This window comes from Vulpes lagopus, chromosome 1 (genome assembly GCF_018345385.1).
Source record: "Vulpes lagopus strain Blue_001 chromosome 1, ASM1834538v1, whole genome shotgun sequence".
NCBI lineage: Eukaryota > Metazoa > Chordata > Mammalia > Carnivora > Canidae > Vulpes > Vulpes lagopus.
In genome coordinates this window covers 180,273,443-180,289,679 of record NC_054824.1, presented here as the reverse complement: position 1 = coordinate 180,289,679, position 16,237 = coordinate 180,273,443, and the positions used below count along the sequence as shown (strand labels likewise).

Genomic DNA, 16,237 nt, shown 5'->3' with positions numbered 1-16,237 from the left:
TTCTCTCCATGACTCTGCTTGCTATTTTCCATTTGTTGATTTATCCTCTCCGGCCGAGTCCCCTCATGGTCTCAAGGAGGCTTCAGTAATGCCAGGCTTCAAGCGTGGAGAACTTCCAGAGGCAGAAGAAGAGCCCAGTTTCCTTGCTTTTAAGAATACAAAGGCCATTTGGGTAGCCCCCATCAGCCAACCTCTCCTCACATCTCACTGGCCAGGTGACATGGCGAACCCATTCCTAAACTAGTTGCTAGATAGGGGAAATGCGATTACCTTGAGAGGGGTCCAGCTCCCCTGAAGTGCATAGATGCGGGATACTTGAAGAAAATCAGGGTTCTTTGTTGTGAGAGAATGTCAGCCAAAAGTGGTTGCAACATTTCCTTCCTGGGGAGGATCCTAAATTCTGTAAGTATGATGGAGACAGGGGAGAGATGACCCGGCCCATCCCACCTGCCCTGCCTGAGCTGGGGTCCTTGTCAGGATGCATGGCTTGTGCTAGGGTAGCTGTGGTTAGTCCTTCGGTGGGGCCTGAGATTCTCACCGAAACACTAGGCTGTGGGTTCAACCAGATGGTCTTTAAACACAACTCACAGTCTTCATGGGCCTGATACTGTGCTGGGCCAGTAGCATGGGGTCTCCTGTCCTCCTCCTCTCAAACCTACAACCGCAAGACTATTATCTCTACCTTCATATGAGGAATTCAAATTAAGTAAGTTACCAAAGGTTAATCGTAAGAGGTAGAGGGAGGGTTTGAAATCAGGTGAGTCTAAGGCCACGTGTCTCTACCCATGGTATCTCATTACCTCTTTCTTCCAGCTTAGGGTTTACGTGAGTCTGGGAATAAGGCCTGGCAGTGTGATTTAAACCTGTGTTTCTCAAACTATCTTTAGTGAAGAACCAGATTTAAAAAAAAAAAAATCCAATCCATTGTGGATTAGCATTTTCATAAAATATAATAAAAATAAAATAAGGAAATAAAATTTTAGGCAAATAAAATTTTAAAAAAGGAAAAATATACAGAACACAACCCCTTGTCTTCAATGATTCAATCTAACAACAACAACAACAACAAAATACTCTATCAAATTGCTGTAAAGTTGTTTGTTTTGTTTTGTTTTGTTTTTTTTGTAAAGTTTTTTTAAACTTCGTTCCTGTGCTGCCCCTGCCACAGACTGAGAACAAACAGTCTTTAGGCTGGTCTTGAGGCTGCACTGAGTGGCACTGATTTAGATCATTTTCTGCCTCCATCCCCTTCCCTAGACCATAATTCAGGACACTTGGTGCTTGGATACCTCAGCTGAGAGGAGGGGGAGAGAATTATTCATTATAATTATTGAGGCAGCTATCACAGGAGAAGGTTAGGTGGACTGCTGTTTCCTTGGGGACTTCAATTGTCATCAGCAGGTGTCTCTTATACTCTCTTGATGGTAATGTTCTCTCTTCCCACTTTGTAAGAAAAGGATTGAGGACAAAAGTAATGCAGTAGTCACCCCTTACCTACAGGGGTTACATTCCAAGACCTCCAGTGAGTGCCTGAAACTCTAACACTGAGCCCCGTGTATGCTATGCTTTCTCCTATAAATCCATACTTATGAAAAAGCGCAATTTTAAAAAAATGATTTATGGGTTTATTTGAGAAAGAAAGAGAATGTGCGAGCAGGGCGAGGAGCGGAGAGAGAGGGAGAGAATCCTCAAGCAGACTCCCTGCTGAGTGTGCAGTGTGTCACGGGGCTCGATCCCAGGGACCCCGAGACTGTGATCTGAGCTGAAGCCAAGAGTTGGACCCTTAACCGACTGAGCCACCCATGCCTCCTAAGAAATGTAATTTTTAACTTAGGCAGAGCAAAAGATTAACCACAATAACTGATACTAAAATAGAATAATTGTAACGATGTGCTGTGCTAAAAGTTACACAAATGTGACCTTTCTCAAAATATCTTACGATACCGTTCTTCTTGGGATGGTGTGAGATGATGAAATGCCTACGTGATGAGGTGAAGCGAGAGGAATGACACAGGCAGGTGACTGCTGTGCGCTGGCTGCTGCGTGTCGTCAGAAGGAGGATCACCTACTCCTAGGCCAAGGTGGGCCGTTCACAACTGCAGCCGGGGAGGGCCCAAGGGCGGATGAGAGGGAACGGCTGTGAGTGGAATCGAAGAGGCTCGGGATAGAGAACCTGCACGTCCCCGAAAGATCTGCTCGTTCATTTGCTAGAGGTTACCAATGGGATGTGTCATTGGATGATGAATCATCTTGGCAAAAATTATAAACGTCTTGATTTGAGTGACTCGGGTTGCATGTGGTTAATGCCTGGACATTTGTTGTTTTCTGACGTAAAAATGACTTCAATCTGCTAAGTTATATTTACGACTCTATGGGTCCCTCTATCTGTTATGAAATTCCCAACAGTCTATATCAGGGAATCTTCTAAGAAATCCAGATCTGCACTCCTCTAAGATTTAGGAAACTTAAAAATGGTAACCTGTCAAGTATATGAACCTTCTAGAGCTCTCCATATGTGGGAACTAGAATCCAGCAGAAGCTCCAGGATGCTCAAACATCTACCTCTGCGTTTCATTCACAAATGATGTGAGCACCTACGTCACACTCTTCTTTTGCGCTGCCTTCCACGGGCCCTTCTTCTCCCGCCGCAAGCCCGAGGGACTTCACTGCCCTTGTGGGTGACTTCTCCAAAATGTGGTTCTTCAATTCCATGACCTCCCTGCTGAGGGCTTTTCCCTCTGTCTTTACTCAGCCATCTGCTCCGATGGTTGCAGCCTGGAACGCATCGTCCCTCAAAACTGCTCACCTCCAGAATCTCTTCATTCCGCCTTCTCCCTGCCTGGCCACCACCTCCTCTCCTTGGTGATTCAGCTCTTGCCACCACAACTGTTCCTTGACTGCATCAGGACCGTCAGTCCGTTGGCTTATCTACACTGCCCTTTGTCATCAGCTCTCTCTTGTCTGCTCTTCCTTCATTATTCAACTTTGAATCCTGGGTCCATCTTTCTAGTCAGGCTCTGACTTAGACTCCAACTTCCTCTCCCCCTTGTCCTTTTGTCATATTCATGGGGCAAAAACAGTTCTACCTACTGCATGTTCACTTCAGGCTGCCAGGAGCATCCTGAGAAAAAGTGTGCAACCTGGCGGACTTCAATTCGTGATTACCTACCTCAACTGGGCTCAACACGGCTTGGAAGTCTGCTGTTTCTTTAGAGTCTTTTGCTTTCCATATATCTGCAAGCATCATTTCAAATCTTTGTTCCTCTCCTCAAACCTTCTTGCATTCTCTCTTTCTTATTCACTCTTTTCAGAGAAAATGGAAACCATCTGATGAAACGACCTCAACTTCCTGCCAACAAATCTTCAAACCAACTTGCCTTTGTACCCCCTGTCCTTCCTTCCTTCCTGTTATTACTCAATGAAGGTGTTCCTTCTCATCTCAAAGGTCATCCTTTCCTCTACCTGCATCTTACCCCCTCCCGCCTTCTGAGGACATCAGTTCTATCTCATTCATCTATTTTCAACTCCTTTGTCTCCTCTACGGACCCAGGGTCCTGTCGTCCACACTTGTCATCCACTTTTTCGCTTCCCATTTACCGTGCAATCCCATCAATCTCCCATCCCTTGCCATTCCCCTGCACTCTGCCTTCTCCCCGCTGCACTCTTCTTCTTTAAGTCACCAGTGCTCCCACTTGCTATATCCCATGGAAGCTCTTTTGTCTTGATCTCACTTGACCTCCTAGTAGTGTTTGATTTTGTTGGCCATTCCCTCCTTCCTGAAATGGTTGTTTTCCTTGTTCTCGAGGACACCATTCTCTCCTGGTATTTCTTTTTTACCACTCAGGACATTCTTTACAAGTTCCTTTGTCAGGCTCTCTTATTCTGACTTATAAGCACCTTGGTTCGCCAGGGCTTGGTTCTCGGCTCTTTTCTCATTCAACACTCTTACCCTTGGTGATTTTCTCCACTCCCAGGGTTTCACTCACCAGATCTACAGCAATGGCACCCATATCTTTTTCTTCAGATTACATCTCTGTGTCCAACTGGCCATTCTAGAAAAACTCACTCCAAGTTTCAGAGGCACCTCCAACTCAGTGGGGCCAAGGAAGAATGTATCACCTTCTCCTCTAAACCATCTTTCTGTCTACCCAGTTGTTCAGGCTAGATCAGAGGGCTTTTTGGCCATCACCTACTGTCACCATTCTCATCTAAGTAGTTGCTGAATATTTGAAAGCTTGCACTTCTTTCAATTCCTATTTATTACCACCTTAGTCCATACTACAATTTCCTCTTATCTGAATTGGAAGCAAATGGACCCTAGAGTGTCTCATTCAGAAGATGTATATTCTCCTTTCTACTTAATAGCCTTTCAATGGCTTCTCTTTGCCTTGAAAGTCTAAACATTTTGCCTCTGCCCATTTCTCCCAGTTCATGTTCAACCTCTCTCCCTCACGTATAATATGCCTCATTTATTGTATGTCATCTTTTAGTTCCTTTAACAGTTTAAGTCCCTTCCTATTTCAGATACTGGGATATGAGAGGACATGGAGAAGCCAGGGGATCCTGAAGAGGGCCCAGGGCACAGCTATGTTGAGTAGCAGTACAAATCTACCCTTGCTTCAGAGACATTCCCTCCTCTCGTTCTTTGCCATTCTAAGAGGTCTTTAAATATGTGGCTCTTTCTGCTTGAGGTTCTCATCACCTTCCTCTTCATTTGGCCAACTCCCACTCATCCTTCATGCCCAACTGAATGTCATCTTCTTGTGGAAGTCCCTCTAGCCCCAACGCCCAGAGTCTAGGTTAGTTGCTCCATTAAAACTTCCCACTTCTAATTTAGTGGTTTCATAATTATAGTAATATTGTGTAGTTAAGTTTGTAATGTCTTTTTTCTGCCCATATGGATTTAGTTGTTAAATCCATGAAGGCAGGCACTACGTCTGCTTTATTCACTGTTTTCTCCCCAGCACCCAACGTAGTACCTAGAGCATGATAGGTTCTGAGTGAATAAACGTGCATCTCATAAAAACTCCAATTTGGGGCAGAGATCAGGGAGCAGCCGATTTGCCTCTGTTTTGATTTGAGTCTCGTCCTTGTTAGATATGAATGTAGAGATTTCTGTGACGAGACATGTTAATTATTTATGCTGCATACTAGCCACAGTTACTGATTTGGCTCTGGTAGAGGTATGATAGGGTTCAGCTGGGGAAATAACATCTGCTTCTTGTAAATAATCCAGAAAGACTTCTTCAAACATACATGAAATTCTGGGATGCATATTGGACGAACTATAGGCTTTGTTATATAATGACTTCTTCAAGTTGTTTTTCGTGAATAACGTAAAGGAGAAGCAGTGTGGTAGACTGTCTCATTTTTTTAGGTTGCTAATAGGTAAGTAACAATGACAGACAGTGAGCATATATGAACAGAGCTCAGTGTTGTAATCAATAAAAACTTCCAACACAGTTAACCTAGTATTTATGTATGGTGTTTGTAACTATTATTGCCCTGGATGATAGTCAGGCACCTCTATTTAGCCTCTGTCCACTGAACTAATGCAACTCTAGTGGCTATCATATAGCCAAGTATTTCCTCAGGCACTCAAAAAAATATCATTTCCTTTCTGACTTTTCCAAGCATAGGGATTATCGATTTTCTCTTTCCATCCAGAAATGGTAGGTGGAAAGGAAGAAAATAGTATAACGAAAGGTCCAGATTTAGTGATGGGCACATCACTAAGTATGTCCAGCTGTTTTTTTTTATGGTGTTAGCACTGATCTTACCATCTCGTCTCAGGTGAGCATTTTCCAAGTGTTGAAGGAAAGAGCTGCTTTTACTAAGCATTTCCTCTGTGCTCTCCATGTATCCGTGCCTTTATTTCTTCTGACAACAACACCTTGAAGGAACAATTATTCTCTCCATGTTACAGGGGAGTATACTGCGGTGGGTGTTGTCTCCAGCTCATGCAGCTTGGAGTCAAGGTTTGGCAGACTCCGGAGGCCGTGCACATCATCCCTGCACTGTGGAGTAAGAAATAAGCTGCGTTACTTTTCCTTGGGTCTTTTATCTCTTTCATATCCTCTCCAGACAGAGTGTCAAGGAGGCTTCTGGAAGCTCAGGGCTCTGTGACTGCTCAACCCTGCTGGGAGATGGTGGTTGTTGGTAGTTCCTAACAACTGGAAAATTACCAGTGCAGACTCTGTGGATAGGAATGTGTCCCAGAAGAGGGCTTAAGTGGGAATAGGCCTGGCTGGCTGGAGGAATCGGATGCTAGAATTAGGAACTCTGGGCTCAAAGGGCATTTAGAGGTCATCAAATTTAGTGGTTTGGAAGCTTTTGACCACAAAGGACTGCTGCTATTAATTTTCCTCAGAGACTCTCTATTTTAAAATATTTTGGCTGTAGTGATAGGGAAATAAGGGGAAAGGAGAAAAAATGAGTGGGAAATATCAGAAAGGGAGACAGAACATGAGAGACTCCTAACTCTGGGAAACGAACTAGGGGTGGGGGAAGGGGAAGTGGGCAGGGGGTGGGGGTGACTGGGTGACGGGCACTGAGGGGGGCACTTGATGGGATGAGCACTGGGTGTTATTCTATATGTCGGCAAATTGAACAATAAAAAATAAATTTACAAAAAAAAATAAACAAAATATTTTGGCTGGTTAAAAAAATTCAAAAAAATAATTCAATTCTCTGTTTTTATTAATCAAAGATATAATAGGTGACTAGCAAACAGAGCTTCTGGCCAGCATAAGGTGACCTATCTTTCCATACAAAGTGGCTATTACTCTAGCCAACCACATAGAAGTGCTTTTTAGTGAGCCTGTGCAGACTTAGGGGGGGTGGAAATGGCAAATGTACAATTTCATTAGGCTTTTTCAAGTTTTGGAAATTGTTCAAAGACAGTCTCTCTACCATGAGTACTTTTAGGAATGTACCTGTGTCTAGTGGTCCCAGTTGGAAATCATTGATCCAGACTTATTTCTTTGTTTTATCATTGAGGAAACTGAGCCCCAGACAGGGAAAGCAAAATTTCCAAAATCACCAAGTGAATCAGTGTGTAGAAGAAGGATTAAATGATGGAACATGTATGTCACCTGGGACCCACTAACCAATCGAAGGTGGAGTTGACTGGTTCATTCTGTAGCCAGTTCTGTAACTTCTGAAAGTTCAAAGATCTTCCTGCCATTTTAAATTCCGCGTGTTTGTTCTTATGATCCAGCTCCTATTTCCTTAGAGTGTTATTCCTGCTTCTCCCTAAATCACTCGAGGCCTAAAGCTCGTCCTCATGTTCCACAATTAAATCCATTCCTACAAGTGCTTGGAGGGGTCAAGATGCCATAGAGAGGGTAGCTTCTGGCATCAAGCAATTCTCTTTCCTCTTTCTTTATACCTCTGATATCATCCCCTTCCTTCCAGATTGTGCCTTCCAGAACCTTTTGATCTGTCTGATTTCCGTCAGTGGCTAGGTAGGGTAACCACACTGTCATCACAGATTTTGGGAGCTTCTTTCACTGGTCCCACCCTCCTCACCTCAGCAGCTGGGACCACAAGCAGAGATTCTCATTCTCCACTGCTATCCAAATTCTGGTGTGAGGAGAAGAGGGACATAGGAGATAAGGTGGTTGTTCTACTTAGAGAATAAAGGCTTGTTGCCAAAAAAAAGAAAAAAAAAAAGAAAAGAAAAAGAAAAAAATCCCCATCTAAACCTTATCTCTATATTTCCAATCCAAAACACATATATATCTTCATACTTGACATTCTATTTGACCTTTATATCAAGTGTGATCTATTAGTCAGCTCAGGCTGCTATAATAAAATATGTAAATTGCATGACTTGAACAAAAGAAATTTATTTCTCTTAGTTTTAGAAGCTAGAAGTCCAAGATCAAGGTGCCAATGGCCAACAGGCCATTCTGAAGCCTCTTCTCTTGGCTTGTAGTGACTGCCATCTTTCTGTGTGTGCTCAGTAAGGATTTTATTATTTATTTATTTATTTATTTATTTATTTATTTATTTATTTATAGATTTTATTTATCTATTCATGAGAGACACAGACAGAGAGGCAGAGACATAGGCAGAAGCAGGCTCCCTGTGCGGAGCCTGATGCAGGACTCGATCTCAGGACTCCAGGATCACACCCTGAGTTGAAGGCAGATGCTCCATCACTGAGCAACCTAGGCATCACAAGGATCTTTTTATTGTGCACGTGTGGAAAAAGAGAGAGAGAGGGAGAGAGAGAGAGAGCTCTTTGGTGTCTCTTCATCTAAAGGCACTAATCCCATCATGATGGCCCCACTCTCATGGCTTCATCCAACCCAAATTATCTCCCAAAGGCCCCATCTCCAAATATCATCAGAGTGAGGGTTAGGGCCTCAACATATGAATTTTGAGGGAACATAAGCATTTAGTAGATAACACTTGGGTAAAAATGTTTTGATAATTTTCCAGATGAGAAACTGAGGCTCAGAGAGGTACATATATTAGTCTGAGTCCACAGGAGAGAGGACTGGAGGAGGGAGGTGTCCACGATGATGGCCTCTCCATGCATCCTGATGCTTATCCGACTCTTCCTTACCCCCACCAACCCAAAAGCCTCATGTGCCATTTGAGCACAGAGCTCTTTTTTCTAAGTTCTTAGAAGGGTGTAGTAGTTGAAAAAATATGTGCACCGACTCTTTGAGACTCCTCCCTTCAAAAGGTGGATGCTACTTTATCTCCCCTTCAATATGGGCTATACTTGCCAACTCTCTTCTAACAAACAGAATGTGCCAGAAGTGTGAGATTTCTGAGATTAGGTCAAAAAGATACCGTGACTTCCTCCTTGCTCTCTCTCAGATCATTGGCCCTGGGGAAGACAGCTGCTGTGTGGCGAAGACATTCAAGAAGCCCTACAGAAAGGCCCATGCAGCAAGAAGCCAAGGCATCTTGCCAACAGCCACGTAGGTGTGCCATATTGGATGAGACTTGTCCAGCCCCAGCCAAGCTTCGGATGACTGCAGCCCTGGCTGTCATTTTGCCTGCAACCTCATTAGAGACCCTGAACCAGAACCCACAGTTGTCACTCTCAGATTCCTGACCCACAGAAGAAGACAAAAACGTGTGTTGCTTTAAGCTGCTAAACTTGGGGGACATCACCAGATAATTAATACCGAGGGGAAAAAGGAGAGGCATTTTATAGTTTTCTCAGTTCTCCATTCTCCCTACACCCACGGGGCCAGGCCATACCCTCATGTCTGAGCATCTGCTCCCTCTTACAGGAGACCACAATAATAATCCCATACCCTATGGCTGACATGTACAGAACTAGCACCGACTGGCTCAAAATAAGTGCTCAGTAAACTGTGACTGTTGTCAACATCTCATCGGCTGTGTGGCTTCTCTAGGTGAGCTTCTGTGTCTTGGTTTCAGATGCCCACTTCCTTCACCTGAGGTGCCAACCTCAACCTTAAGTTAGTACGCATTGCCCAACAGAGAACCCTAACGGCCTCAAACCTCACGGCTTCTCCAGTGTAGACAGCCTTGGCGTAGAGAGCCTCAGATTTTCTGCTTGCCTCCTTTCTTAACCTTAACCTTTCATCTCAGAATTTCAGCTTTGATGCTTCCCACTTCCTTCCTATGGTTACTTTAACTGAAGTGAGTCAGGTCTTACTGAAAAACTGACCACAGCCTGTTAGCCCCCAGCCTCCCCCAGACCAGGGCTGCCTGGGCAGAGTGTGCGGGTGATCTGTGTTTACTCAGACCAGTTTCCCTCTCTCTCCTCCAAGTCACGGGGCCCTGAGTAGGGCTTCCCCAGCCACTGTGCCCCTCCCAACAGACCGCAGTCAGAAGCCAATCTCGTATTTCTCTGGTGGCTGAAGGAGGGAGCAGAGGGCATGACAGCACTTGGATCCTTGGGTGTTCTATCAAGTGGGCTCATCTGTTTGTGTTCTACTCCACTGGGCGGGCCTCTGATCTCAGCTCCAGGAGAATTTGGTAGGAGTTTTGGGGTGTGCGTATCAATAACAACCAAACACTTCTACGGATCATCTCCATGTTAGCTCCTCATCTGAATTTTCACAACAGCCCAGGTAAATTAGGATTCACCTTTGGGGCTTGAAGAAGCAAAGACAAAGCAAAACAGGCCAAAATAAGCAAGTAAACAAACAAAAACCCAGAACACAACAACAACAAAAAAAGCCCCCAGGCCATACCCTCAAAGAAACAAAGACAAAGAAACACTAGAAAAGTCGTCTCCCTGTCTTTCTAATGCTGGTACCCTAAGAACCTCAACCTTAGTCTTGAAAACCAGCATGATCTTTTAGAGTTTAAGGATAATGTCTTAAAGGACTGAGTTTATAGGAAGACTATGGCCGTCCGTGCTATCGGCTTTTGAAGTGAAAATACAGTCTTCGCCTCTGATCAGATTTGGAGCTTACCTCTTCTTGGGGAGAGAGGGTAGCTGGCTGTCTTTCCCTGGAATGCAGAATTCATTTATCTGCTTTCTTCTATCTTGGAAATGTTGACGGAGCAATTGTAGTCACACAGAAGTCAACTGACACCGTAACATGATTTTAATGATTCACTTATTTATTAAAAATTAAAATCTGCTATGAAAACAGACAAACAATGTAACATTCCCAGAGGAATTAAATTGCTTCTAGTTAAAACTGAGTTCTATTAGAACCAACTTTAGGTTGTTATAAATAACAAGCAGGCCACAGCTTTCAAGAATGAAGTGGTTGGGGAATGAGGTCAAGGGAATCCCTCTGAGCCACTGGAATATTAATTATCTTACCCTTCCTGAGAGGATAAGAGTCTTAATAACAATCTAGGAGCCCCAGACCCTGGGACAAGAGAAATTATAGGGAGGTCAGGGAAAATAGCTCCACAGCTATACAGTATGGTCAGGCTTGGAATGGAAGCTTCGGTAGGCTCCCCAAGAAACACTTTTTTTCTTATATAACTTACAATTTCTCTTAAAATACTCAAATACCATAGGGTATCACCCTATGAGAACAGCTTACACAGAGGTGAAAAAAATAAATACTGAAAAAAAATTATAATATTGGGCTTCTTTCTAAGTAGTTCACAGAGAAGCTCAGTAAATAAATACGAATGGGAATTGAGGTATCAGAGGTAATAAATATTCTAAGAGAGAGGTATGACGGGGTTCTCCAAGGAGTTGGTCGGCTCTCCCACATCCCGGGATGGGATTTTGCAGATGTCCAATTCATGTCCTAGAGTCGAGAAGAGTTGCCATCCTGGGTGTTTGGTTCTCCAGCACGTTTCAGATTTTCATCCTCATTGTCATGTAGGTTTCTATGTAGTTGATGAAGATGTCAAACTCACTCATGGCTTTGTAGACACCTTTCTCCTGGAGCTGTGTAGGGAGATAGGAAACGTGACGTGAAAGCCCCATCTGAGTGGATAGACGGGTCCCTGGCTTGGGTGGGTGTGACCCAGGGGCCCGGATGGGTCCCTGACTTGGGTGGGTGTGACCCTGGGGCCCAGATGGGTCCCTGACTTGGGTAGGTGTGATCCCGGGGCCCCGGGTGCCACACTGGCTCTCGTGTGTGGGCAGGTGAAGGATGGACCCAGGCAACCCGAGGGTGCACCCAGCGCCTTGGGAGAGGCGACGTGGCATTGGCCTAAAAAGGGTGGCTAGAGAGTGGCAAGAGGAACCGTCACTTTGTAGAGCGCAGTCCTTAGCAATTTAAAATTGATGCCTTAACAGTTTTAAAGGTCGTGTGCTCACATGACGCTTATTCAGAATTTGGAGAAAAGACAGTAGAGGAACCACGTTGAAAATGGGACAGTGAGGGGAGGAAAGGACCCTTTGATGGTTATGCTCGTCCATCGGCGGGGGGAGCAGGCCCTGCCCGGGCCCAGGCCTGTAGCCGGGGCTCAGCCCCGCAGAGGGCGGAGGCCGCCTGGTTCTGGGAAGGGGGGTGCGGGGGGTCGCGGACAGTGGGACGCGTGAAACCCCACTTGATCTGAGAGCCCACGTTCGGAGGCAGCCCGGCAGGTGTGAACGGCAGTTGGAAAGGGAGTAGGGCCTGACCGATCGCCGGCGGGGGGCTGCCTCCTGCTCAGAGTTTTGGGGCGCCCAGGCCGAAGCCCCGGGTGTGTGTGCACCCTCGCGTGCTGCCTTCCGGCACGTGTGGCTCTAGCCTAGATTCCCAACAGGCTCCTTTCTGTTTCCTTTGTCACTCTCGCCAGCATCTGGCTCAGCCCACAGGCCTGCAAAGCGGGGAACAGTCATTTCGAAAGCCCCAAAGACACTTCACAGAAAACAAATAGAAGCGAGGCAGCAACTCCTCGCTCACACGGGCCGCCGGTTCCCACAGCCCCTGGGGGGGAGGACAGCGTAGCTGGGCACTTGCGCCTGGCCGGGGACAAGGCGGCGCCAGCCCCTGGGGCAGCCACTCACCTTACTAAACGCGCTCTTCACCTGCTCCACCGCCTTGCTCTTATTCTCACAGGGCAGAAATCGGTGCTGTGGGGGGAAAGGGAAAGTGTTAATGCCACGGCTCCCAGCTCCCGTGTCCCCGGCACTTGGGGGACAGCTGGGGACCTGAAGAAGGGCCCAGACTCATCTTGGATACCTAACCCCCCCCAAGGCCCCCCGGCAGCTCCTTCGGGAGCCCTGAGCCCTGCGTCACCCTTGCCCACTAGACAGAGAATAAACAGCCCAGGAAGGTGACAAGTGCTTCTCCAGAAGCCACTCTGCGAGCTTTGCAAAGCTTGCATGAAAGCCCGGGAGCTGGAGCTTGGAGCCTCCTCCCCAGTGACAAATGCTGAGCCAGTGCGCTGTCCCCTCCCGCTTCCCAGTCCCTCCTCCTCGTGGGCTCTAGCCACCAGCACCCTTTGTGGGTCCCGGAGCACTGGAGGTGCAGCGCGGGCATGCAGACCAAGGCCTTTGGTGGGCCCGTCCTACAAACCAGACCAGCTCCTTCCCCCCTTGGAGAAGGGGGGGGAGCGGCCGGGGTCGGTCCAGTGGGGAATCCTTTGCAGACCCCACTGCAGTCTGGGGGCGAGGGGCCCCCTGGCCCTACAATGCCCCGCTCCAGAGCTCTGCCTTCAAAAGGTGGAGGCTGAGGGGGAAGTGGGGTTTCTTCTCCACGGGACCCTGCCTGCCGGCCCCTTTTGCAGGGTCCACAGGGGACAGAGGAACCCCGACTGAAGCGCGGGGCCCCTTTCACCGAGGGAGAGGCGAGTAGCTAATAACCCACAAATGACTCACAAATAACAGGAAAGCTGTTTGCAAACATGTAAATGCCTCGCCGCCTCCCCCACTCCTCGCTCAGAGAGAGCAATGAGCAAGCGATGGAGCTCCAGCCGCTGCCCGCCTGCCCTGGCTCTGAGCGGAGGTTCTGGAAGGCCGGGGAGCCACCAGCCGCAGGGGAAGAATTCTGCACTCACACAGCGTCGCAGCCTCAGCCTGAGGGTCTTGAGCTTCTCCCCCAGGGAGTTCACGTGGTCCTTGATGTCTGGGTCGTGGTTCTCAGCCTGGGGCATCACCTCCTCCAAGTAAAACTGGATCATCTCCGACAGGGCTTGGCAACCCAGGTAACCCTAAGGGCAAGAGCGTTTGGGGGGGAGGGGGGGTGACTGGGAGGAAGAGCTGCTGCCCTAGCTTGAGAGGACAGCTTTGTCCCCAGGGACCTTTCTTAACCAGCCACCTCCCCCCAGGACAGCCCTTTGGCTGTGTGCTGAGTTAAGATCTTTCCACTTCTCCTTTTCAAAGCAAAGGAAGCGGACCCAGCTCCCAGCAGCGGCCTCCCTGCTCTGAGTCACGCTGCTGCCTCCCCTCCCGCACACCCAGCCGGGCTCTCACCTTAAAGTCCTCCAGCAGGGACCCGGTCAGCAGTATGTTGTCCAGCTTGTCCTTCATTTGCTGCAAGAAGAACAAAAGGAGAATGAGCAGGAGGATGGAGGAAATGTCTTTTCCGACTCCCTCTTATTTATAGAGCTTCTGATGTTTCATCAGCGCAGCCTGGCCCCAAAAATGGAAAGGAGATTTTCAACACAGGACATTCAATAGCGCTGGAACCCTTAGTTCAATCGGGTCCTTTCCCTGAGGATCCAGTTGTTTTTTTTAAAAAAGGCTGCCGGGCGTTGGAACCACGAGAAGCTTGCCTGGGTGCCGGTGTCCTCTCTGCAGAGCCCGATCAGGTTGGAAGGGTCCACCCGGGCCCACCCACCCCTCGGTGGTCCTGGCTTTTCTTTCTCCCTGCTGCAGACCCCCAGCTGCAGCTTTGAAAGCTGTCTGGAGGTGGGAAGCATCTCCTAATGCAGGCTTCCCCCCCTGCAAGGCGCTTTCCCAAACCAGCAGGCTTCCAGGTTCTGGAAATGTGCTCCCCGGAGACCCTATATGTTTTCCCCCCACAAGGGATGGGGAGTGCATTGTCACCTTCAGGCAGACCCTTCATGACTTCTCCCAGCCAACTGAGCTCCAGAGGAATCTTTAAAAAAGTTGCTAAGCATAGGAGTCCTAGTGCATCTCCCCGGGAGGTGGCATTTTCTGCACATTTGCTGCATCACCCGGGCTTAGCTTAACTCACTGAACCTATGGCTTGACCTGGGACTCTTTTAAGAATTTAAGTTTGAGGGAAGTGAATGCTGGAGAGGGAGGTGGACAAGAAGGAGGATTCTTAGAGCTCTAGCAGGATGCCTGGTGGAGGCAGTGCCAGCAAGGAAGGAAGGACAGGAAGGCATCATACTCACAAAGAAAGTCTTCACCCTCCCGAAGGCAGCTCGGAGCTCTCGGAGCATGTGGGGCAGGCTGGCTGGGAAGTGGGTGCAGTCGTCCTCAGATAGGGTGCTCTGGTGTCGGCTGGCTCCCACCCCGGCCAGGAGGACCAGGCAGCAACAGAGCAGTGCTGGGCTGGGCATGGCGAAGCTCTGCCTTCTGAAGAGTCGGCCTTGTGGTTTGGTTTTGCAAGAGCAAGCCCCTGATGTGTAGACCTTCACCTACTGTGTCCCCCTTTTATAGTGTGGGTGCGGTGAGGCCTCCCCATTCATAAAAAGCCACAGAGTCACAAATTTCCTGGCAAACGTTTTCTTGTTTTCTTCTCATTAAACCCCTCCCTTCTCAAACTTTGCATTATTTAACTTTTTAAAGTTCTTCGCTTTTTTGCACTGTAAGCAAAAGGGATTGTTGAACAATGAACTTTTGCATTACAGCTATTTTAGGATGAGCTACCTCTCTCTCTGTTTTAAAATAACTTTCCAGCTTTTCTTAACAAAAAAAAAAAAAAAAAGTTGATTTCCTGGGGTGAACAGCTGTTCTGTGCACAGAGGCCAGCAGTTGTGGGTTCTATGCGCGTGTTCCTAGGTCACAGTGACGTGGACAAATTGGCCGTTCCAGAATGCACTGAGATTGAGAAATAATTGGATCCCCTCCCCAACCTGGATTGAATACCCAAGGCTTTTCCTTGCTGAATTGGGAAGAGCCTCAGTTTCCCCAAGTGAGAACTAGGGTGAGTTAAATATCCTCATAGATCCCTCTGGTTCTTGCATTTTATGTTCCAAGGCGGCTCCTTGCAGAGGCCAGCTTCCCACTGGCTGTCCCAGTACTTTGGGAAAGTTCGTGAGAGTGGTCCATACTTCTTGATAGCTTGGCACCTGCCGGTCACTGTGACCCTTATCATCTCCATTTTACAGTGAGCAAACTGAGGCACAGAGATGCTAAGTAACCTGCACAAGGTTACATGGGTGCTGAGTGAGAGGGTCAGACTTTGCACCCAGGCCTGCCTGACAGTAGGGCCATGCTCCTTACTCTGTCTACACGGTCCCCAGGGTGTGGAATGATAAGGTTTAGATTGAAGAGTCCTCATGGTTTCTTTTAGTTGTGAGCTTCTGTGGTTGGACACTTAAGCTTGAAAGATGGGGGGTGAGGGAAACAGGAATAATAAGGAAGTTAAGTCAGGATTCCATGAAGACTGGACTGCAGCAACCCCCCCCCCTTTTTTTCTCTTACCTGTCCCTTCCCTCCTTCCGAAGAAGTCTTAGCCATCTGGTCTTGGATTTGCACATGTGATGTGTGTGTGTTTGAGGGTGGGCAGGTACGGTAGGCAGGTGCAGTGAGGAAAGTTGCTCTACCTCTAATAAGGAAAGGAGAGGGGGAGTGACACCCTCTCTTCAGATATCTGGAAAGTCTCTGGGGGTCCCTTGATGTACCTTGACCTTCTTCTATAGGAGCTTTTCCTACCTCCCCCGTGAAGACAGTAACTAGGAAGAGCACTGACCTGGTCTC

General features: G+C 47.5%; 1 protein-coding gene across 1 annotated transcript; it reads right to left on the bottom strand.

Annotated features, from left to right (window-relative positions):
• Positions 1–10,545: 10,545 nt before the first annotated feature.
• On the bottom strand, positions 10,546–14,946 carry IL10 (interleukin 10). Its single transcript, XM_041762976.1, has 5 exons — positions 14,707–14,946; positions 13,817–13,876; positions 13,402–13,554; positions 12,410–12,475; positions 10,546–11,359 (listed from the first exon to the last, which is right to left on the bottom strand). Exons 1-5 carry the CDS (start codon positions 14,872–14,874, stop codon positions 11,267–11,269), a joined length of 540 nt encoding a protein of 179 aa, XP_041618910.1. The 5' UTR covers positions 14,875–14,946; the 3' UTR covers positions 10,546–11,266.
• Between the last annotated feature and the right edge of the window lie 1,291 nt (positions 14,947–16,237).